Source organism: Tasmannia lanceolata, unplaced genomic scaffold, assembly GCF_043159265.1.
Source record: "Tasmannia lanceolata isolate RefF3 unplaced genomic scaffold, GAP_Taslan_0.1 ptg000037l, whole genome shotgun sequence".
Lineage (NCBI taxonomy): Eukaryota > Viridiplantae > Streptophyta > Magnoliopsida > Canellales > Winteraceae > Tasmannia > Tasmannia lanceolata.
The window spans coordinates 57,183-81,313 of NW_027518714.1; the positions used below are offsets into that span (position 1 = coordinate 57,183).

Consider the following 24,131-nt stretch of genomic DNA (forward strand, 5'->3'; position numbering starts at 1 on the left):
TGCGGGTAGGGTTTGGGAATTGAGTTTGGGGATTAGGGATGGAAATTGATGGAGGTCACTTCTAGTGGTGGTGGTTATGGGATGGAAAGGATTTGGGTTTGGGAATTGAGTTTGGGGAATGGGTCTGGGGATTAGAGTTGAAAGAAAGAAAAGAGAATAAAAAGAAGATGAAGAAGACAGAGAAAAGATTTGTAGTACCTTTTAAATGAGGGATGAACACTTCAACCTTTTGCTCCGATACCATGTTAGATGATTACATGGTTTAAAGAGATCAAGGATCGAAGAGAAGAAGAAAGAGAGACAATGAAGAGAGAGTTAGAGAGAAGCGTGCGTGAGAGTTAGGGTTCTCTCCAGACGAAAATTATTTTATATTATCTGTGTTGTGTGCATTGACCAAAATGCCCTTAAGTGCTTGTGTTAACATGTTTAACAGTTTCATGTTAGGTTTGGTGGAAATTTAAAACCATGATTGCGAATGTGTAGGTGTTTTTTATAAAAAGAGGAAAAAGAAAATGGAATCCAAAATCATAATTTATAATCATGGATCAAAATAATTTCTTGAATGCGGGATTCAAGTCCAGGAATGAATGGGAAAAATCTTTATTCCTTCTACTCCTATTTTTTATGAAGAGAATATATTTTTTCAATCCTAGGATCAAACACAGTCCAAAATCATGGTAACTTTTTTTTTTAATGGCATCATGGTACCGTTTATGCACCAAAACATGTCAATTATGAAATGTAAAAGGAAAAAGGAAACTAATAAATGCAAAAATGGATGTGTGCAATTTTATCATTCTAAGTCTGAACATGGAACAAGTAATTCATAAATGGAAAAATTGATGTATGCAATTTAAAAATTAAATGCCTTAAAAATAGTTTGCATGTTTCTTTGTCCAAATCTGTCTTGCATATATGCCTAACATAACTTGCAGGATGGGAAACAAATTTGGGAAGTTCAATGGGAGACATAAGCGGGATATTTGTTGGAAAAAGATTAGGAGCAACAAGAACCGAGGAAACAATGGAAAATTGCATGAGAAATGCATTAATAAATGCCGTTCGAAGCATATAAGGAATATTTCAGAAGCAATGTGGAAGTGTCTAGAGAAACTTGTATGAAACTCTAGGTGAACATTGAGAAACACATCCAAATTGTATGGCAAAACAGTTTAATGCTTGTATACAACACATCCAAAATGTCAGAAAACACAATGAAAAAAAGTAGGAAAAACACTCGGAATATGTGTATGAAGTGCTTTTGAAAGCAATCTTTAATCCTCACCATTATGTGATCAACCAAGTGGTATGCCATAAAGTTAAAAGAGTTGGTTAGTAGTAGACTTTCCTTGAGACGAGGATGAAGATAACTAACTCTGACCAGTATGATGTTACTTCATCGGGGGATTGACTCATGGCTTCGTCGACTTCAAGTAACGACACTTTTGCCTGTCCCGAGAGAGAGAGAGAGAGAGAGAGAGAGAGAGAGAGAGAGAGAGAGAGAGAGAGAGAGAGAGAGAGAGAGAGAGAGAGGAATTTGGGAAGTTCAATGGGAGACATAAGCGGGATATTTGTTGGAAAAAGATTAGGAGCAACAAGAACTGAGGAAACAATGGAAAATCGCATGAGAAATGCATTAATAAATGCCGTTCGAAGCATATAAGGAATATTTCAGAAGCAATGCGGAAGTGTCTAGATAAACTTGTATGAAACTCTAGGCGAACATTGAGAAACACATCTAAGTTGTATGGCAAAACAATTTAATGCTCGTATACAACACATCCAAAATGTCAGAAAACACAATGAAAAAAAGTAAGAAAAACACTCGGAATATGTGTATGAAGTGCTTTTGAAAGCAATCTTTAATCCTCGGCATTCTGTGATCAACGAAGTGGTATGGCATAAAGTTAGAAGAGTTGGTTAGTAGTAGACTTTCCTTGAGACGAGGATGAAGATAACAAACTTTGACCCGTATGATGTTACTTGATCGGGGATTTACTTGTGGCTTCGTCGACTTTAGGTAACGACACTTTTGCATGTCCCTAAATGGAGAGAGAGAGAGAGAGAGAGAGAGAGAGAGAGAGAGAGAGAGAGAGAGAATGGGAAACGAATTTGGAAAGTTCAATGGGAGACATAAGCGGGATATTTGTTGGAAAAAGATTAGGAGCAACAAGAACCGAGGAAACAATGGAAAATCGAATGAGAAATGCATTAATAAATGCCGTTCGAAGCATATAAGGAATATTTCAGAAGCAATGCGGAAGTGTCTAGAGAAACTTGTATGAAACTCTAGGTGAACATTGAGAAACACATCTAAATTGTATGGCAAAACACTTTAAGGCTCTGTTCACTTGCCTTCTTGAGAAAGGAAAGGAGAAGAAAGTAAGCCAAATTTTCCCGTGATTGGACATGATTTGACATTTTCCTCCGTTCACTTGTTTTCTCGGGAAAGCGGAATTACACAGGTGGAAAATATAAATAATGACGTGGAAAACCGACTTTCTTGCACTTTCCCTCTAAATTTTCTCACCAAAAGGATGAGAAAATCACATTCCTGAGAAAACCACTTTGCGTGCATACTTTCTTTTCCTTTCTCGGGAAGTGAACAACAAAATTTTCTCACAAAAAGGAATTTTCTCACAGTTTCTTGTCCTTTCTTTTCCAGTTTTCCACGTCAGTTTTTTTTCCTTTCTTTTCGTTTCCTGCAGCTAGAAAACAAGTGAACAAAGCCTAATGCTCGTATACAACACATCCAAAATGTCAGAAAACACAATGAAAAAAAGTAAGAAAAACACTTGGAATATGTGTATGAAGTGCTTTTGAAAGCAATCTTTAATCCTCACCATTCTGTGATCAACCAAGTGGTATGGCATAAAGTTAGAAGAGTTGGTTAGTAATAGACTTTCCTTGAGACAAGGATGAAGATAACAAACTCTAATCAGTATGATGTTACTTGATCGAGGGATTGACTTGTGGCTTCATCGACTTCAGGTAACGACACTTTTGCCTGTCCCTAAATGGAGAGAGAGAGAGAGAGAGAGAGAGAGAGAGAGAGAGAGAGAGAGAGAGAGAGAGAGAGAGAGAGAATGGGTTGTCTCAAAGGGAAGCAGACTAACAATGTAGTCGTTGTGGTTACAACGAATTCAAATTTAGGGAGTTTTACTGGCCCTGCAGACCATATTTGGGGGGAAAAGAAGGGGAAATAAGAGGAACATAGATTAGGAACGGGTATCAACCTAGATCCCTCCTACTAGACCAACATAAATCACCGACAATGAATTCATTCCTACCATACAAGCATGATCTCTCTTCCCATCAAACCATCATGGAGTTCTAAACCTGGAGTGGGTGCATCCCTAATCAAAACCAATGGTGGAGAAATTTTTAACATGGGTGTGTGGGGAGTAAAGGGAAAGGAAATCACCCTACAGCAATGCTTGATAATGAGAACCCCTCTTGGATGGTCCCAGGAAGAGACACAGTCATCTGTCAAAACCAAATGGAATATCTCCAGGCGAATCGTCGGCCACAGGAGTAGAGAATAAAATGACACTTGTCTTTGCATAAGATCAAGAGATGGGGAAAGTTAATGGATACTAGTAGCTACGCTAGACCCTTGAAGAAGATTTTTAAACGGAACCCTGAGGCGCGCTGTCTGAAGACAATCAACTAGTTTTGCTTCTACGACATACCCTTCCACTCTTGGGCAAAGGAGGCAATAATGGCTCTCGTTGCAAGCCTAGGGCAAGTTCGAGTAGTTAATGGTCTCATTGCAAGAGCATCTTATGTGGAGTACGCAAGATTAAAAATGGAGCAACAAGCTGAGCTTAAGATTCCAAAGTATTTGAGCATAGAGATTGGAGAAACCATATATCTGGTGAAGATAACAATGGAGGAGGAAAAGATTAGCATCTAGGGAGGCATGACATGAAGTTAGAAGGATGAAGATAGGATTGAAAAATACCATGAAATGGGGGAGAATGACACTCAATGGAACCAAAGGAAGGCTTAGGGAAGACGGTGCCAACGTGGCAGCAAGATGTGAAGTGTACCAATCCAATTGGTCTCAAGGAGTGAGGACTCAAAATAGTGGGACCCACTTGAAAGAAATTCATCATTCAAATTTTGAAAATCCTGCCCATAGATCTAATGTTTCCATGGGCTCTCAGCCACATGCACACAATTTTTTGGGGCAGGGAGGTCACACAATAAAACTCTCGATACTGCACCTGTGGCACGCCTGGTCCCCATGATGTAATATGGTTATAACATATCAATAAAACTGTTATCTTTCAAAAAAAATAAAAATAAAATTAGAAACCATCACATAAGCAAGACAATTATCCATAACAGTATAAAAATGTAGAACACCTAGTGACATTCACTGTCGCCCATGCCTGATAATTTACTCCATATCAAATTTCACATGTAATTTATATAAATATTTATACATAATACATGCACCACATTTCACGTGTAACTCATATAAATATAATTATTTAATATATACTGATATAGTATATTGCGATTTTGGTTTCTTCATTTCGGTCGGTTTAGTTTCGGTTTTCTTAGGGGATGGAAACTGAAACATTTTGCTTTTCATGTCAGTTTCGGTGGAAATTTAAACCTATGTAATAAGTTACCAGGAAAAAAGATTGTTTGGCAAGGGAATTCAGTTAATTAATGGCTTTTCTTTGTTCTAGCATTAGTTTGTAAAGACTTTACTTTTTTGGAACAATATGGCTTTTTTAGAGCAATATGGTTTTCCTTTGTTCTAGCATTAGTAAAAAGGGCTTTCCTGATTCCCATATTGCTCAAAAAAAAGGAAAGCCTTTCCAAACTAATCGCCAAAACTCTTGCTCAAAGGCTTAGAAAAGTCATGTGTTACATCATAGCCCCATAACAAGGAGCTTTTGTAGAGGAAAGACAAATTCTAGATGGTGTTTGCAAGGTTGACATGGAGAAGACCCACGACCATGTCATTTGGGCCTTTGTTGATTATCTACTTCAGAGGATGAAATTTGGAGAGAAATGGTAACGATGGATCAAGGAGTGCATCACATCCCCAACCTTCTCCATCCTCATAAATGGGTTCCTGAAATATTTTTTTCAGCGGGTCAATGTGCCTTCATCTAAGTGATCCATTGTCACTGTTCATCATTCCGATTGTTGGTGAGGCTCTAAGCAAAATTCTTGCATGTGCGGGTCAAAAGGCATAATTAACTTTGTGGCTATTGTGAGAGTAGGTGCCATAACCCGCCTACAATTTATGAATGTCACCTTGATCTGACAATGCGTATCATAACTCGATCAGATCTATGGATAGAGAGGAGAAGGAAATAGGCGTTTTAATCGATGCACAGAAAATTGAAAGAATCAAGTCCAAGAGTGAATACGAGAGGTTTTTACGGATGGAGGAGACAAAATGGAGTCAAGGATCTAAGGCATTTTGGCTTAAAAAAGAGGGCGACAAAAACATTGTTTTTTTCCCCCCCAAAAAATGGCTAGTTTTAGAAGAAGAATGAAATTCAGTGCCTTATGACAAAATATCACCTCATTGAAGACAAATAACAAATATAAAACCATAATTTAGATTTCTTCAAGAAACCATATAGGAAACAGGAGAGATGGAAACCGCGTCCCAATGGAATACATTTTTATACCATTCCTGCTGCAATGGAAGAGTGGTTCAAAGAACCATTTTGTGTGTATGAGGTGAAGAAATATTTGGCAAGTAATCAAAGATGACGTCATGCAAGTCATGGAAGATTGTTATCTTCACTCTTTTGGCCAGTAACCATTTTTCGTGGATGAGGTGAAGAAAGCTATCTTTTCATGTTATGCCCTATTTTTCAAGAGATGTGATGCTAACAGTGCACAATATTTTTTTTTTATTCTCTTTTCTTCCTTTGCGGGTTTATCTCTCGCCTCTGTTTGCTCTATTGAGCCCGATGTACTTCACTCCAGGCTTTGCCTATTTCTTCTAATATATTGCTGGTAGGGGTCCCGCCTAACCCCAACTTACTCATCAAAAAAAAAAAAAAAAAAAAAAAAAACAGTGCACAATAATGCTTAGAAAGGCATCGACACTCTTTATTAAGCCTCTGTTTATGCTAAAATTCCAGCTGTTGGTTTTGTAAGCTATTATCTTAAACAAAGTTTTTGACATGGCATGGAGACTTCATTCTAACCAGTTACACGTAGTTGCATATCTGTTGCTTTTCCTAGTTTAATATACTACAGGTTTCAGAAAATAATTACTAGTGGAGATTAGTTGTCCATGACATTATACAATTCTACATGAGAATTGATAATTTTGACATGGATTTTATGTAGGGTTAGGATACAACTGGCTGTTAATGCCACCCCATTTCCTAAAATATTTGTCTAATTGGTAGAACCTTGCTCTTAACAGATGGTTATCATGTTATGCCCTATTTTTCAAGAGATTTGGTGCTATCAGTGCACAATAATGTTCAGAAAGGCATTGGCACTCTTTATTAATCCTTTGTTTATGCTAAAATTCCAGTTGTTTGTTTTGTAAGCTATTATATTAAAAAAAAAGTTTATGGCATGACATGGAGAATGCATTCTAACCAGTTACACTCTTCTAGTTGCATACGTTAAACGGCTGAACATTCCAACTGGTATGGTGGGTTCTTGTCGCCTTGATGTTGCATATGATCATTTCAAGGTATGCCTCTGCTGGATGTGGATGAATAATTGTGATGTTTGTTTCATGTACCTTCTCATGGGCCCTTGAAGTGCCCATCTCACCTTTTACATATTTTAACATGTTGATGATTAGTGCCCATTTAATGGTAAGTCACTCCCCCTTTTAACTTCTTGCTTTTGCCTTTGTGAGTCTCATGTTGGGTTTTTTTTCTTTCTTTTTTACGAATTCGACTTTTGGTTATCGATGGGTATACATTATCAAATATCATCATGATCGTTTTGTTGAGTCATGGAAGCTACATAGTTGCAAAGGGGTAGCTGTTGACATATGGCATTGATTATGCTAAAAATATGTTTGTTCTTGGTTAATATTGCATTGATGCGTGTAGTTTTGTCTATTCTTGTTAATCTTCATTGGCCCTTGTATCAACTAGATGTAAAAAATTCCTTCTTGCATGGTGATTTGCAAGAAGAGGTTTATATGGAGCAACCTCGTAAGTTTGTTGCTCAAGGGAGTCTGGGAGTATGAGCAGGTTGTAGAAGGCAATTTATGGTCTCAAGCAGTCTCCACATGCCTAGTTAGGAAATTCAGAGACACCATATTGGAGTTTAGAATGAAAAAGTTCCAGTCTGATGATTCTGTGTTCTATCATGATTAGAGATTAAGAGAATTTTTCTAGTGATGTATTTGGACATGAGAAGATTATTGGGGTCACGACTTGTGACTCAAATGGATCCAACTACTAAGCTTGTAGTTGTTCAGGGAGATGTGTTTAGTTGGTAAATTGAATTATTTGACAATCATCGGACCAGACATCTCATTCGCGTTAAGTGCGATCAATCAGTTTATGGAGTCTCCTAGAGTTCCTCAATGGGAGATTGTGATTTGTATGTTGTGGTATCTTAAGATAGCCCCTGGACGTGGTCTTCTTTATAAGTCTAATAGGCACTTTATGTTACCAAGTTTACTAATGGTGAGTAGGCTAGATCACCTTTTGATCGAAGGTCCACTACTAGCTATTGCACTTTTCTTCCATTTAAAAAAACAGAAGCTATTGCACTTTTCTTGGTGATAATTTGTTGACATAGAAAATTATGAAAGAAAGTGTTGTTGCTGGCATAGTATTAAATTGATTATCGAGCTATGTGTCACTCTTCATGTGACTTGATTTATTTGAAGCATTGTTACATGAATTGGGATTTCCAGTGAAGCTACCTTTTTTTTTTTGAATGGAGGCAAAATTTCATTAAAGAAAGAAAGGCCAATACCATTCAAAAAACAAAACAAAACAAAAGGCCAGACCGGGACGACTGAAAAAAGCTAGTTTTTGTTTTTTTTTTCTTATGGGCAAGCTGGGGTTAGGCAGACGCCGACCAGATATATAGATGAAATAGAGAGATTACAAAGGAGGCCCACAGGGGCAACAAAGGCACAAAGCTAAAATGAAAATCAGGGAGGGGCATTGACAGATGCCTCTAGAAGGCTTACAAGGAGCCCAAACATGAAATAGAACCATATAAGCAACAATGATGGCCCAATGGGGGGGACACCTGACAATGATCCGAGCAAGTAAGCACAAAATTACATGCGATCATGCACCATCCCAGCAGAGAATAATAGAAGATAAAATAGGGGGGATGTCATTGAAGGGAATGTGGGGGCCTTTGCACGGGCAGTCAACTTTGGATAGAAAAATCTGCCGCCCTATTTGCCTCCCTCCAAACATGGGAAATATGCAAGAAGAGAAGGAGGAGAGGGATAAGGAAATCCCTTCCATCACTTGGATCATTTTCCTGGGGGCAATCAGATTCCCCTTTGATGATCTTTTCAGCATTAGAAGAATCAGTCTCAACCCAGATATGCTGGAAATTCAGAGCTTTAGCCGTAGACAGGCCAAAAGCTATAGCTTCCATCTCAAGATCGTTGATGGAAACCGTCGGTGAAAAAAGCTAGTTGAGATCCTATTGTGAAGAGAATAGAAAGGAGATTGGATACGTCTAAGCGAAATCTAGCGTCAAGGGGCGTCAGGGTTACTCTCATAAAGGCGGTATTACGAACATTCCCATTTACCAACTCTCCTTATTCCAGTGCCTCCTGAGTATTGTTAAGAGGGTAGAACAGATCCAACAAAGATTTCTATTGGGGGTTTTGGGGGGGGGGGGGTCGCGGGATCAGAGGAAAAGCTTGGCCTACCCTTGGTAAGTTGGAAAGAAGATTGCAGACCTGGAGGGTTGGGGATAAGAAAGATTAAAGAAGTAAATTCAGCTCTCTTGGGAAAATGGTTGTGGAGATTTGATGAGGAGTCTCAGCTTTGGGCTAAAGTGATAGTTAGCAAGTATGGCACCGCCCAAAGCCATTGGATTGCTTTTGACAGGTTTAGAAAACAAGGGGTGACATTATGCGTATCTATTATAAGTTCTCAGAAGGAACTAGATTCAGGGTTTATTCAGGAGACCATATCAATTTTTGAAAAGCAAAGTGGTGCTCCGTGATTCCTTTGAAATATCTGTTTCCTGACTTGTATTTGGTAGCAGTGAATCAGGATGCTATAGTGAAGGATTACTTTGAGAGGAATGGTAGCAGGATTCTTTGGAAAATGATTTTTAGGAGGAATTTCTTTGATCGTGAATTAGATTCTAGGGCTTGGCTTCTTGAGTTATTGGATGGATGTTATGTCAAGTTGACATGTTTGGATAAAAGGGTGTGGATCTTGGATTCTTCTGGAGTTTTTTTTTGTCAAATTCTTCTATAATCATCTTATGGCTTGCCATGTGATCCCCAAAGTAGTTAGGCTGTGGACAACCCAGGTGTCTCCGAGAGTATGTACCTTTGGTTGAGCTCGCCTTGGTCGGATTCAGATGGTTGACTTCCTTTGTAAACAAGAGATGCTAATAGTAGATCATTGCGTCGTATGCATTGCGGCGGGAGAATCGATCAACCATATCTTCTTACATTGTGCTTTAGCCTGGGAGGTTTGGAGTAGCATCTTTCACAGGTTTGGGATAGGGTGTGCCCCCCCCCTCCCCCCTCTCTCTTTCTTTGATCTCTTGGAAGGTTGGTCATTGGTGCCGTGGAAGAAGAAAGGCAAGATTCTTTGGAATGTTTCTTTCCTAGCCACATGATGGGTGCTTTGGAAAGAAAGAAATGAAAGAGTCTTTGATGGACTATCTAAATCCTCTTCCTTTCTGTTTATAAAAGTCAATACTTTAACTATATCTTGGGTGAAATCTCTTCCCTGCTTCAAGTTTGTATCAGCCTTCGATCTTTGGAACGGATGGAGGGAGATTTGTTTTAGTATTGAGCGACGTCCAGAGGTGGTGCTTGATTGGGATCTCTCCCCCCACCCCACCCCAACCCAACTATTCTCTTGCTTCTCCTCGGAGGTTCGCACAATATTTATATGAGATTCAAGACATAGTGGGAGGCACCTGTATAGCTTTTATCTATCTTAAAAGGTTTGCTTATTCTGTGGTGGACAAATTAGCGAGACCTGGGTGAACAAGGATGGCTTCGAGATGTTTGACTATCTTCTCCCTTGAGTTTTTATCTCTGTCTTTTATTTTTATATATCTTTGCTTTTGTATGTCTTTTGGTTGGACCATCTCGATCTTCCTTATTTAATGAAATTTGCCACCATTCAAGAAAAGAAAAAAAGAAAGAAAGATGCAAAAATAAAGACTCATCGGGAGGGGGGGGGGGGGGGGGGGGAGAGATGGGATCGAACATCTCCAAGCCTGGTTTGACTACACTATCTCGTGCTAATCTACCCACCACACTATTGGCGGATCACTTGATGTGTTTGAACTTTGAATATGAACGAAGATACCTCCACTCTAATCTCGCCGAAGAATTGAGCAAATCTCCAAGGAGGGACAAGAGAACCTTTGAGCTAACAAATAATATTGAGGAAATCTCCCTCCACTGCGGGTGTTTATGAACCCCCTATAAATTAGTTCCAAGAATGAACCTTTGAGCTAACGAATGAACCTTTGGCAAGATGACTTTTTCTATTTTCTCGTTTCTTGTTTCCCCTAATATTTTTTTCAAGCGTTTCACGTTTCGTTTCCCACCCTGGTAACTATGTGCTAAACAATCAATGTAGAGATAATCCCATCATACATAAAAGCACAGGTAAAATAAAGAGGGGATAGAGAAGTACACCAAGGAAAATGAGATGATTGCGCACAAGATTTATAGTGGTTCGGTCTTAAACCAAGACCTGCTCCACTCTTCTCAAGTTTTGCTCCTTTAGGCAATCCACTAATGACGTCCTCGTTGGGGATGGATCTGAGCCCTTGTACAATCTCTACTTGATGGCCGTGATGGAGCCTTTACCTTGAGCCTTTACGCTCCAAAGGATTTAATGTTTTTGCCCTTACCACCTTTACAATGTTGTAGAATGAAGATAGAGGAAGAAGAAGCTTTAGCCTCTTTGTAGGCTTGATTGCACAATGTAGAACATCAAAGATTCCTCTCAAAATAGATTACAAGTAAGCATAATCCAATCTCTCAAGGGTTTAGTCAAAATCAAGGCACAAGAGATGGAGAGAGTTGTTCAAAGCCAAAAATAGGTTCGCAAGTGTTTATTCAAGGCTCAAGTGGGCTGGAAAACCATTGGAGTTCAAATAAATGCAAGATAACATGTATAAATAGTTCAACCCAAAACTAATTGTTTACGGCTCCCAACGGTTGACCGTCGGGTCGACCTCCCAACTAGCCGTTAGGCTTTATAAAAAACCTATTCTATCGAGCGCGGTCAACCGTGGAGTCTTGGTCGACTGTGGAACAGAGTTACCCTGTTTTTTGTTTTAAAACAATTTCTTTGTTTTGTAAGCATTTGGGATATGGGTTTAAATACTTTGAAATCATTTTGGTTCTTGTTAAAGAGTACCTTGACCTTGGTAAACTCAAGAGAGTTGGGAAACATTCTAAGTTCGAATCTTCACTTCTCTTGATATTGTCTTCAACTTGACTTTTGCCTAGCTTGTGGGATCTTCAATTTGAGCTTTTTGCTTTGACATCTTCCAAGAATAGATGGCTTCCAGTTTGGTCTAGCTCCTTGACTTGTCCAGCTCCTTGATCCTCAAGCTTTGTCTCATGTGCAGTGCAGGATAAGATAGCCACTGAAAACTTGTCTAATATACACATACACTTCGAGGCAACTCATCAGTCCATAAATATTAATCAATTTTGAGTTTGTGAATCATAAAAAAAGGGTAGATATGCATGTTAAGTATTGTGATATATAGGATTGCATGATGTGCAATGATAATGAATCCTATAAGATATGAATGAAGAATGATGATCAGGTTAAGCTCCCCCCAACTTCTAATCATGAGATAATTGATGAACAAGTGAATATTCTCATATGATAAGCTAAAAGATTTTCAATTGAGCTCCCCCGTAGTTAATGAATGGTTCAAAATATGATTTCTATACTAACAAAAGGTTTTGTAAACTCAAATTGCCAAAAGGTTTTAAGATTACAATTGGGGTTTTGAACCTTGGGCTGCACTGAAGGTTTTGAAGAGAATTTTTCAAAATTCACTTTCCAAGACATATAGCAAATATAGCACATGTAATAAGCATATAATTTGTTTTGTCATGAGGCATATGATAGTCAAGATTGGTAAGCACATCATGACAAATGCATTAAGAATAAAGATTGACAGGTAAGCTCATGCTCCCCTGAATAGAATACATATCATATATATAGCAAAGTAATGCTCATAGACATGTTCAAGTTTTTGGATGCTGGCATACGGCCAAACAAGTTAGGTATTTTAATTATAATGTGACAGTGTCATCTCCGCCTTGGTCTAAAGTGAGCTATGGGCACTCATTGAGTAGCTTTTGATGCTTAGGTTTGACATCCTAAACCATGCAGTCATTACCAAATAGGGGTGATAGTTATATATAGTAGAGTATATACCAGTCAAGCACATGTTAGGAGAATTTAGACATAAAAATGGCATATGAAGCGCAAGGTCTAAGAAAAATCCACAACCACATTACACACAAAGCCACAAATACATATAAGCACATGAAGCTCCAGGTACATGAAAATCAACTTCAAAAAGATAAATAAACTAGAGAGTCTAAATCTCTCATCACCATAACCACAAAACCTGAGGTAGCAAAAGATAAACCAACCACATAGTCTTAGACATACATGCCCAAATGAAAAGCTGAAATAAACTGTGGCTAGGAACAGAAAATAGAGGATATCCAGAGATCTGAAGCAACTAGAGTAATCGGGAATGGCGAGGATGTGCCCTGGAGTCCTGCAAGGGCTCTCATGATCTCTGCATGTTCAGCTGCACGGGCCCACGTAATCTTTGCATGATCAGATGCTCTCCGAGTCTCAATCTCATCCATCCTGGAGTACAGCTGACACATCTGAGCCTCCATCCTGGAAATCCTAGCTCCAAAGTCTGCATCATCTGGATCTCCTACATTTTCTTATTCTTCTTCATCCATATTTCCACCCACACCACTTCCTCCAGCTCTCATTGCAGCTGCTTCGCCCTGGAGTCCTGCAAGGGCCCTCATAATCTCTGCATGATCAGATTTTCTCCGAGTCTCAATCTCATCCATCCTGGAGTACAGCTGACCCATCTGAGCCTCCATCCTGGAAATCAATTGTAGCTCCAAAGTCTGCATCATCCGGATCTCCTACATTTTCTCCTTCTTCTTCGTCATCATTTCCACCCACACCACTTCCTCCAGCTCTTGTTGCAGCTGCTTCCGCTTCAAGCCTCATCTGCGTGATGGTTAACGAATTGATTGGAGGATCTGGTTGTGCTGAATCCATGTCGGCAAGCTCAATTTTGAAGTGCCTAAGTATACGAGTAATATTCATGCAGAATGGAAGTCCCCCACTGCCACGTCTAGCGGCCTCATCTATGTAACCCAGAATAATATTAACCCAAGTTAAGCTTAACCCCTTTCATGAGACAATATATGATGAGGGCTTCTAAGGGTCTAACTTTGTCAAAGTTGCCCGCCCGTGGGGTAAAGTTATTTGCTACATTTTTATTTAGTAGCCGAGCTTGCTTGTGGAGGGTGTTGGCCGATACAGACACTTGGGTCGCAGGAGGCACCACTTTGCCTATGTTTTGATACATTTTGGTTCTATTGAACCCTTTTTCAGTAATTTGGTCTCCGGACCAGAAAAACACTCTTCTTCCTTCATTGGGAATTCAAAACATATCACAAAATTGAGCCAAATTGATTTCAATATCTTTCCGTCTGGAGTAGGATTTCAATATGACCCCCTCAGTGACCTTAAGATTGGCATTGAAGTACTTGATCAAGCTAGGGTAGATTTCACATTTTGTCTTGACAAAAGAACCCCAAGCTTGCCTATTGGTCATTGCCATAAGGTTATATTTTTCAAAATGTTCTAAAATAACTTCCTTGTCAGATATGACGATCCTTGATTTGATCCGGTTGTAGTTGTGGGCGGCTTTTTCATCCTTGAGATTTGCACGCTCCAAGTCCTCATCGCTTTCTTCAACTGGAGGATCTTCTGCAACTCTCTTTCCCTTCTTCTTAGCCTCTGCAATATTCTTAGTTGTTAAAGTATAAAAGATAAATAATGCCTTTCTCCAACAGCTTAAGCTTTTGGAGAAGTTGGTAAGTTAACATGGTATCAGAGCCAAAGGTCTCGAGTTCAAACCTCCCGGATAGCAAAAATCCACATGCGATGGTCGGCCCAAAGTGGGACCACATGTGCCACGTGTTTGCCAAGTGGGCCACACGTGCGGGGGAGTGTCGAAGTATAAAAGATAAATAACGCCTTTCTCCAACAGCTTAAGCTTTTGGAGAAGTTGGTAAGTTAACATTAGTTCTAGGCATTTTAGGGGTTTTTGTATTGATGACCTAGGGTTTTCCTAAAAGAGCTGGTTTAGGCTTAGAAAATGGGTAGATCAAGAGGGAAAATGTGATTTTGATGGAGATAATGGGATTTATGAGGTGAACAAGGTTTTAAATTTCGACCTAAATCCTAAATTTCGGTCCGAAATTTCGGGTTTCGGTTGAGAACAAAATCGAAATCCACTATAATCGAAACGGTCCTTTATTTCGATCGAAATTTCGCTTATCCCCAAATTTCATCCGGAATTTACGGGATTTCACTCAAAAATCTCGATTCTTGATGATTGTTTAATATTATCCTGAAATTTCAGCCGAAATTACCAAATTTCGGAAGGAATTTAGGAAATTTCGATCGAAATTCCGTGTCCTATAAAATAGCCGTGTAATGATTTCGTCAGATTTCGCCGAAATTTCGGTTTCGGTGAGGACCGAAACGCATTCCGAAACTGAAATTTAAAACCTTGGAGGTGAATCTCTAGGGTTTTTGAGAGAGAACGAGTTTGGAGAGAATCTGTGGAGAAAAACGGAAAGAGGGGTGGATTCCAATCCTATAACTCCATATTATTCCAATATCTTACTTTTTCATCTTCCTACTCAAATCTTATAAATCCATCTACTTCCTTTTTCATATGCTAAGGCCTACCTCTATTTCCTTCCAATATTTCTCTTGTTGCTTGTTTGTCTTTATTTTTGTATTTAATGGCATCTTGTATTCCCTAATCTCTTCTTCCATCTCAACTCCTTTCCTCTACTATCGTACTTAGTAACCAATAAATCAATCAAATGATGGCTTCCCCTCTAGAAAGGGCATATTTAATCACCTCAATTGTTTAGTCATTCCTCCAAGTGGGTTTGTGAAGAAGTTATGGGTCATGAATTATATGCAAAAGATAAGGCTCCCTATTGGGATTGAAATCTACAGTATGATTCTTGGCACACCAAGGATCAAGTTTTCCTTGCTTGGATAAATTCCATGCTGATTATCGAGGTCATTGCCCAAGTGCTTGATCGTACATGCTCCAAGGACCTGTGTAAGGCTTTACACGATTCCTCTTGCCCGCAATTTGAGGCTCCTATTTTGCAGTTCAAAACATTATATTTGATCAAAACATTATCAACATAGTGCAAAACCCAAAACACAAGAGGCAAAACTTGTAACTATTCATTACGAAAGTATATCAAAACTTCAAAATTTACTGAAATTTATCAAAAAAATAAATAACAATTATTAAAAATCTGCATCAATTATTATAACTTTCTTGACCAATTTTTATGAAAAATGGAGGTCTGTATGGCCCACTATGAATGTTAGCATGACGTTTCGGGCATCTCTTGGAAACTATTTGCAAAATGATTTCTAACGGCTTTAATTCTGACTATTGGTATAGTATTGATTTCAACCTTTAACTCCACCTAAATAAAGCCTAATCTTCATTTTGGAGCAGCCCAAAATAAAAATAGAAAGTGTGTTGAATGTTTACTAAAACTGCTATTCATGTTTCTTTCTATGGTGACCACCAAAATTTACTGAAATTTATCAAATAAATAAATAACAATTATTAAAAATCTGCATCAATTATTATAACTTTCTTGACCAATTTTCATGAAAAATGGAGGTCTATATGGTCCACTATGAATGTTAGCATGACGTTTCGGGCATCTCTTGGAAACTATTTGCAAAATGATTTCTAATGCTTCCATCTATCCCTAAACATTCATTTGTTAATGCCACTGCGTCAATACCCTGGCGAGAGCCCTTCATAGGTCAACACAGCTGCCTGATATGTGGGCCCTTGGTATCATATTGCTGCCGATTGTTACCGCCCTTTTAGTGAGTAGTAGCAACAGCCAACATGTCTCTTCTACGATTCTTACACACATGGTTTTAAATTTCGGTTTCGGACCCCCTCCCCCCCCCCCGGAATCAAAATTTCGACCGAAATTTCAAAATTTCTGCCGAAATCTGGCGAAACCAAAACAACACTAAATTCAGTATAAAATTTCGGTAAAATATTAATTTAATTAAAAAAACAGGTTTTGGGGTCAAATTTCAGGGAAAAACGAAATTTCGACCGAAATTCCAAAATTTCGGACAAAATAAAATACTATTTCGGTGTCGGTGTCGGTGTCGGTGTTGGTCTCCACCGAAATCTGAAATTTTGGATTTCGGTTGAAATTTAAAACTATGCTTACATACCACATGGGTAATCTCTCCATCTCCTTAATGTCTAAACTCTGTGGGTGCCACTAAGCATATCTCTGATTATCAGGTGACATGTTGATGTAGGACCGGGGAAGAGAAATAGAAGAAAGAGGAAGTGAGGAGGAGAATAGAAGAAGAATAAGGGAAGAAGATAATAGGGAGAATAGAGGAGAATAGAAGAAGAAGAAATCTGCAGAGGAGAGAAATCAATCGATCTTTAATCATCCAAAACTAATTAAAGTTCCATACATGAGGCCTATATATAGGCAATGGAAATAAAATTCCATGGAAAATAAAAGCCCTAAAACTAAAACATGAAAATGAAATCCTAGAAACTAAATAACATGGAAAATAAATCTCTAAAATCCTAATGGGCAAAGATGCCTCTTATTGGGCCTACAATCTGCATCACATGTCCTCTCTCATTCCTTGTTTAGGTTCATCTCGTACTATCCTGGGTGATGTATACTATCTGGCCATCACCCAAGTCGGTTCTATTACAGCTATCTCAAACCAAATATTATCAAAAGTGAAGAGAATAACTCCATGGGGTATGGGGTTTCATTCATAATCTTCCAAACAAACTTACAGTAGCTTATATATAATCTACTGTTACGCAACTATATTTTTGGATTGAAAAGTGAATGAATTTTTTTGTTGTTGGAACAAGGCTAAGTGGGTTGAGTCTATTGACTGTTCTCTTGAAGTTCCAGGATATGGGGGTCAAATTTTTTATCATGAGGGAGATCTGATTATGGCATGGTATAACAAAACCACATCAACCCCATTAGCTGGTTGAGCTTAAGGCCATTTGACATGGTTTCAGCTTGCCTTGGTCAATGGTCAGAATATATGGAATGCAACTTTAGTAATGTAAGGAGGCGGGATGAGGATGTAGTAAATATGACTGGACAGGAGGTACCTAAGAGGGATATCTTTCGGTATCTTGGTTCAATTCTACATAAGGAATGAGAGATTGAAGAGGATGTTAACCATAGAATAAGAGCAGGTTGGTTGAAGTGGAAGCTTGCCTCAGGAGTTCTGTGTGACCGTAAAATCCCTACCAAGTTGAAGGGAAAGTTTTATAAGACAGCTGTGAGGCCAGCCATGCTGTACGGCTTAGAATGTTGGGCCACCAAGAAGCAGCATGTGCATAAGATGAGTGTAGCAGAGATCTGAATGCTTAGATGGATGTGCGGCCACACAAGGTTAGATAGAATTAAAAATGAAGACATTCGTAAAAAGGTGGGGGTGGCACCAATTGAGGAGAAGATGAGAAAGCACCGCTTAAGATGGTTGGGACATATCCAACGTAGGCTTTTGGATGCTCCGGTGAGAAGAGGCGACTCGTGCCAAATTGATGGAGTAAAAAGAGGTAGGGGCAGACTGAAAACAACTTGGGTAGAAACAGTGAGGAAAGACTTGATAGCTAGGAACATAACAGAGAACATGACCTTGGATAGGATAGAATGAAAGAAAATGATCCATGTAGAAGAACCCAACTAGAGCCAGGATTAGAGCCGGATAGATTCCTTCCACCTTCTTCATGAAATTTTTCTAAAGGATTCATTTAGCCAACCCCAACTAGTTTGGGACAAAGGCTTTGTTGAGTTGAGATACTTGAGCATAGGATGGAGAGAAGATATGCTTGATTCTAAACATCATTATCTTATTTTATTAATATAGTAGGCTTCAGCCTTACCTGGGCTCTGTCCATTTGTTTCTGTTTTTTATATAGTGAATACAATCTAGGCAAACCTGTAGAGCTTTATGTCTTTCAGGAACTGTTGTTTCATCAGTATTTTGTTTCAATCTGTGTTATGGTCATCCATTAAATCTTCAGTGTTTCTTGTTTGGGAGATCTATCACCTATTGTAATCATTTACTTTAGAATCTAAATGGGTATCCATATCATGTGTTGATACTTATTTGTATATGATAGGCTATCACCATTAGCCCTTTGTTTTGTCTAGATTCAACATTGTTTATCATTTGGTATGCAGGAAAAGCCTCATACGTTCCAATTTGTTCCAAATGGAAAACAGGTAAGAAATGGATAATCTCTCGTGATATAATATCATTTCTATGCAATGATTTGCTACTCATACAGGTCAAAGCAGCTAATAAGATTCTTAAGACAATCTTGCGTGCTAGTGGGAAGAAAAGGATTGTGGGTGTGCCCGTGTTTACTGCTCAAAACTTGAACATTGCGATAGCTACAACTAAAGGAATTAAGTGGTATGCTGTCTTGCTGATTTTGTGATATTTGCATGTATATATTTTTAGCTGACTCAACAATTGAAACAGTTGACTGTATATTTATTTGTTAGTGTATATACTTTATTTTGAATGGTAATTTGTTAATGTATATACTTTTTTTTGAATGATATTTGGTATAGTATATACATTTGTTAATGTATATACTTGCCACAAAAGGAAAGATTGTGGCAAGTCTCCTTCCTTGCTACTATTTGGGTTTTATGGAAGGAAAGAAATGCTAGGATTTTTAAAGGATATTCTAAGGGAGCTAAGTTCATTTTCAATAAAGTGATTACATTAACTATTTCTTGGGTGAAAACCTTACCTTGCTTTAGTTTCGTATCGGCATACGAGTTGTGGTATGGATGGAAAGAAATATGTCGCGTGGTTACCCATGATCCAAAAGTAAACCTAGTATGGTTGCCGCCTACACAAGGACTCTAAAATTGAATTTCGATGGATCCAACATGGGCAATCCGGGGCCATCTGGTATTGGAGGTCTGTTGAGGAATGAAGAAGGGTGGTTTTATGGGCATCTCGAGGTCCAATCGGGGTGGCAGATGCAAATGAGGCGGAAGTATGTGATGTTCACCAGGGTATAAAACTGCTTCAAAATGAGGATCTAAACAAGGTAATGGTGTTAGGGGACTCGCTCAATGTTATTAGATGGCTTAGAGATCCACAAGCGGTACCTTGGAGATTTGCTGTTTTTTTCGACGAGATCTAGGATAGAGTTGCGTCAGCTGTGATCTTCATTCATGTTAGGAAGTCAGCAAATGGGGAGGCAGATAGGCTCGCACGAGTTGGGGTATCCAAAGAGAGTCTGGAGCTTTTTGACTTCTTTCCCCCATAATCGTCTTTTTATGTAGTTTTGTTTTCTTCTCCTTTGTATTCATTGATGATGTAATTTTGGGACTTTCTTCATCTCGATTTTCATTAATAAATTCATCTTACCACTAAAAAAATGTATATACTTATATATATATATATATATATATATATATATTATTTATCCCAACAGGTGATTAAGTCTAAAAGGGAGTTTTATAAATGTTTGTATAAATGTAGAAATGAGAACATTAGGAAGTATAAATTGGCTAAAAAAGAAGCTAAATGGTAAGGGAAGGTAGAGGCAAGGCCTATGAGGATTTGTACCACAGGTTAGGGACGAAAAAGGGTGAAAAAGCTGTTTACAAGCTTGCTAAGATGAGAGAAAGGAAGAGCAGGAACTTGAATCAAAGACGAGAATCAAATATTGTTAGTGAAAGAAAACGAGGTTGAGAGGTGGAGAAGTTACTTCGATAAGTTGTTTAATGGAGAACTCGTAGAAAATTTGGGAGAACTTGATAACGCTTCTAATGATACAAATCAGAGGTTTGTTTGTAGAATTTGAACATCAGAAGTAGGAGTAGCTATGAAAAATTTGAAACTAGGTAAGGCTATAGGGCCTGACGGTATTGCTATTAAGAGTTGGAGATGCTTGGGTGATGTGGGTTTGATTTGGTTAACTAGATTATTTAACAATATTTTGAAGACTAAGAAGATGCATGATGAGTGGAGGAAGAGTACATTAGTGCTTGTTTATAAGAATAAAGGGGATATTCAGAGTTGCACCAATTACTGGGGAACTAAGCTAATGAGTTGGGAGAGGGTAATTGAGCATAGACTAAACAAAGAGACTAAGGTGTCAGAAAATCAGTTTGGCTTCATGCCCGGACAATCGACTATGGAAGCTATCTTCTTGATTAGGCGGTTAATGGAGATATTTACAGAAAATAAAAAGGACTTTCATATGGTTTTCATTGATTTGGAGAAGCGTATGATAGGGTTTCCATGAGTGTTATGTGGTGGATCATTGAAAGGAAAAAAATGCCTACTAAATATGTTGATGTGATTAAGGATATGTACAATGGAGCAGTAACTAGTGTCAGAACTACAGATGGCACGTCTAGTGAGTTTTCAATTACAATAGGACTGGACTAAGGATTAGCTCTAAGTCTTTATCTTTTTACGCTAGTTATGGATGAACTTACGGAGGGTATCCAGACTGAGGTGCCGTGGTGTATGTTACTTACAGATGACATAGTATTAGTTGACAAAACCAAAGCATGAGTTAATGCTAAGTTAGAGTTATGGAGAACTACTTTGGAATCCAAAGGTTTTAGACAAAGTATATGGAGTGCAACTTTAGTAATCTAAGGAGGCGGAGCGAGGATGCAGTAAATATGACTGGATAAGATGTAGTAAATGTGGCTGAAGATCTTGAACTCCTGAAATATGTAGATGTAAGGAGGCAGAGTGAGGATGTAGTAAATATGGCTGGAGATCTTGAACTCCTGAAAGATCTTCGCTATAATGAAAAGCTGGCAAGGAAGAAATCACCCGCCCCATGTGAGGTTTCACTCAGCCCGTTAAAGAAGCGATGGGCACAACTAAGGAAAGATTCTACCAGCAATACCGGTAACGGCCATAATTCCTCTGAGATGACAAGTGATATGGAATTGCATATGCCTCTCCTCGAATTCCCCAACGTTCAGTAAAATTTAAAAAAAGGAAAGGCGCACTTGTAGGCATCTCTGAGAGGAAAAAAGGATCGTAATTAGGGACCCTAGAGAATCGTCGGGACAGACCGATGGTTGAGACCGTTACCCCCTTGGACATGCTAGGATTGGAAGTAGATCAGCGGTTCGGGGAGATCCCAGGGTCTAATGGGGATTCTAAAGGTAAGGCTAAACCGGCTGATGATAGTTCATAAGAATCAGGGAGTCGTGGATCGTTCTCAGAAGAATTTGATGACTTGTTAACAATGGGGGATGTTTTGTGGATTGGATATGATGAAGATTTGGGGGCGACTAAAGACATGTTTCTAGCTATGGCGGCAAGAGATAAGAGAAAGAGGTAAGAGCAAAAGAGGCTGAAAAGAAGGTTGGGGAGGGGGGTTAAGCAATAAGTTCTTCCAATTCAGTCCCTTCACAATCTTCTGGCGTGGATTCAGGATTGAAAAGAGGATGGTTTTTGTGTTGACTGGTTGGTAGTTTAAAGGAGTCTTTTTGAAACGCTCATAAGAGACTGTGGGAAGAATTTAAGTGTGGAAGGTCCTTGATAAGCTTGAGAGAGTTTGTTTTTCGATTTCTGAGGCATTTTTTGTGGTTCCCCTTTTGAGGATTTGTTCTGTTCTGATTAAGTTTGTCGCTTTAATTATTCCTGAGGAAGTACGTGAGTGGATGAAACGATGAAGATCTTCACTAAAGCTTCAATTTCTTAGGCCTGGTTATCTTATGCAATAATTTGATCTTGGAAGCAGTGGAGCAGCTGCATTGAAGTTGATTCCCTTTAGCTTGAGAGACTCTAGTCTTTCACTTTGGGTGATATCCTTCTTTTGTACCTGTACTTGTCGTCAGACGTTTTGGAGAGAAGAAGAATTGTTTTTTTGTTGATTAGGAAGGTGGCTGGGAAATTGTTTTCGGTGGGGGTAGCTGTGAGGTCTGTAGTTTTTAATGTTTTGATGGGATTTGGCAGGATGGATGAGTTATCTTTTATCTCGATGTAATTATGAATAGTTTATTCTTGTTTCTCTTCATGGTTCAGGAGAATGCTCTTGACCATAATGCGATGTTAATGCAAGTCGGGACCCCTGCTCCCCAATGTAATTTCCATGGTATAAATATACTTTGTCAACTTTCAAAAAAAAAAAAATGACTGGACAGGAGGTACCTAAGAGGGATATCTTTCGCTATCTTGGTTCAATCATACATAAGGAAGCAGAGATTGAAGAGGATTTTAACCACAGAATTAGAGCAGGTTGGTTGAAGTGGAAGCATGCTTTAGGAGTTATGTGCGACCGTAAAATACCTACCAAGTTGAAGGAAAGTTTAATAAGACAACTGTAAGGCCAGCCATGCTATTCGGCTCAGAATGTTGGGCCACCAAGATGTAGGATGTGCATAATATGAGTGTAGCGGAGATGAGAATGCTTAGATGGATGTGCGGTCACACGAGGTTAGAGAGAATTAAAAATGAAGACATCCGTAAAAAGGTGGGGGTGGCACCAATTGAGGAGAAGCTGAGAGAGCACCGCTTAAGATGGTTTGGGCATATCCGACGTAGGCCTTTGGATGCTATAGTGAGAAGAAGTGACTCGTGCCAAGTTGATGGAGTAAGACTATCTCGGACGCGGCCCCCAAGCACGCGAGCGCGAAAGGAGAGGTTTCCTTATCCGAACGGGCGTGACCAACCATACCGGTTGAGTCGTTGCGTTCGGTCCCTCGCCCGAGGAACCTCACTTCACTGCTCCGGAACCGAGCAAGGAGAGGTTTGATTCCTTAATGATCTCCGTCGTTCAGTTCGGTCCCTCTCTCCTGAGGGCCCTCACTTCACTGCTCCGGACGAACGCACTCCTTGTCTTGAATTCTCCTTTTGATGTCTTTTCATGTCAGGTTCCCTTCCGTTGAAACAACAGTAAAAAACTCCCCTCAATACCGTACCCGGGAGGTGAATTCGAGCTGGAAGGAGGTAGGGGCAGACCAAAAACAACTTGGGTAGAAACATTGAGGAAAGACTTGATGGCTACGAACATAACAGAGAACATGACCTTGGATAGGAGAGAATGGAAGAAAATGATCCATGTAGACGAACCAACTAGTGTTAGGATTAAACTTAGTCAATTTGAGCCGGGTAGATTCTTTCACCTTCTTCATGAAAATTTTCTAAAGGATCCGTTAGCCGACCCCAACTAGTTTGGGACAAAGGCTTAGTTGAGTTGAGTTAAGTATTATCTATCCCAAATTTATCCACAATCTTATGTGATGCAGGACAATCAAATGTTGAACTTATATTTAGCTCTTATACCAATTTGATGTAGGACAATCAAATGTTGAACTGATATTTTGCTTTGGTACCAAATCTGTCGTAAGACGGTTCTTTGAAGGGGATATTAGGGGTGAAAAGGATGGATTTGAATGATGTTTCTATGGTTGAAATTATTTTTAATAGATATTTTAGGGGTTTTGTGTAGAAGATGAGCAAAAAATAATGTGAAAGAGGTTTTCTGGTTCCCGCGACGGTGATTTATGGGAAAAACTATAAAAAAAGAAACTTGAAAGACATAATTAGCAA

General features: G+C 39.0%; 1 protein-coding gene across 1 annotated transcript in view; it reads left to right on the plus strand.

Annotated features, from left to right (window-relative positions):
* The window catches only part of LOC143860850 (Tic22-like family protein), a 55,703-nt gene that overhangs the window by 11,963 nt on the left and 19,609 nt on the right, over positions 1-24,131 (plus strand). The window contains exons 3-5 of the mRNA XM_077371690.1: positions 6,615-6,694; positions 18,761-18,802; positions 18,868-18,995. Coding sequence (XP_077227805.1) covers positions 6,615-6,694; positions 18,761-18,802; positions 18,868-18,995 — 250 coding nt within the window. The remainder of the gene's footprint in view (positions 1-6,614; positions 6,695-18,760; positions 18,803-18,867; positions 18,996-24,131) is intronic.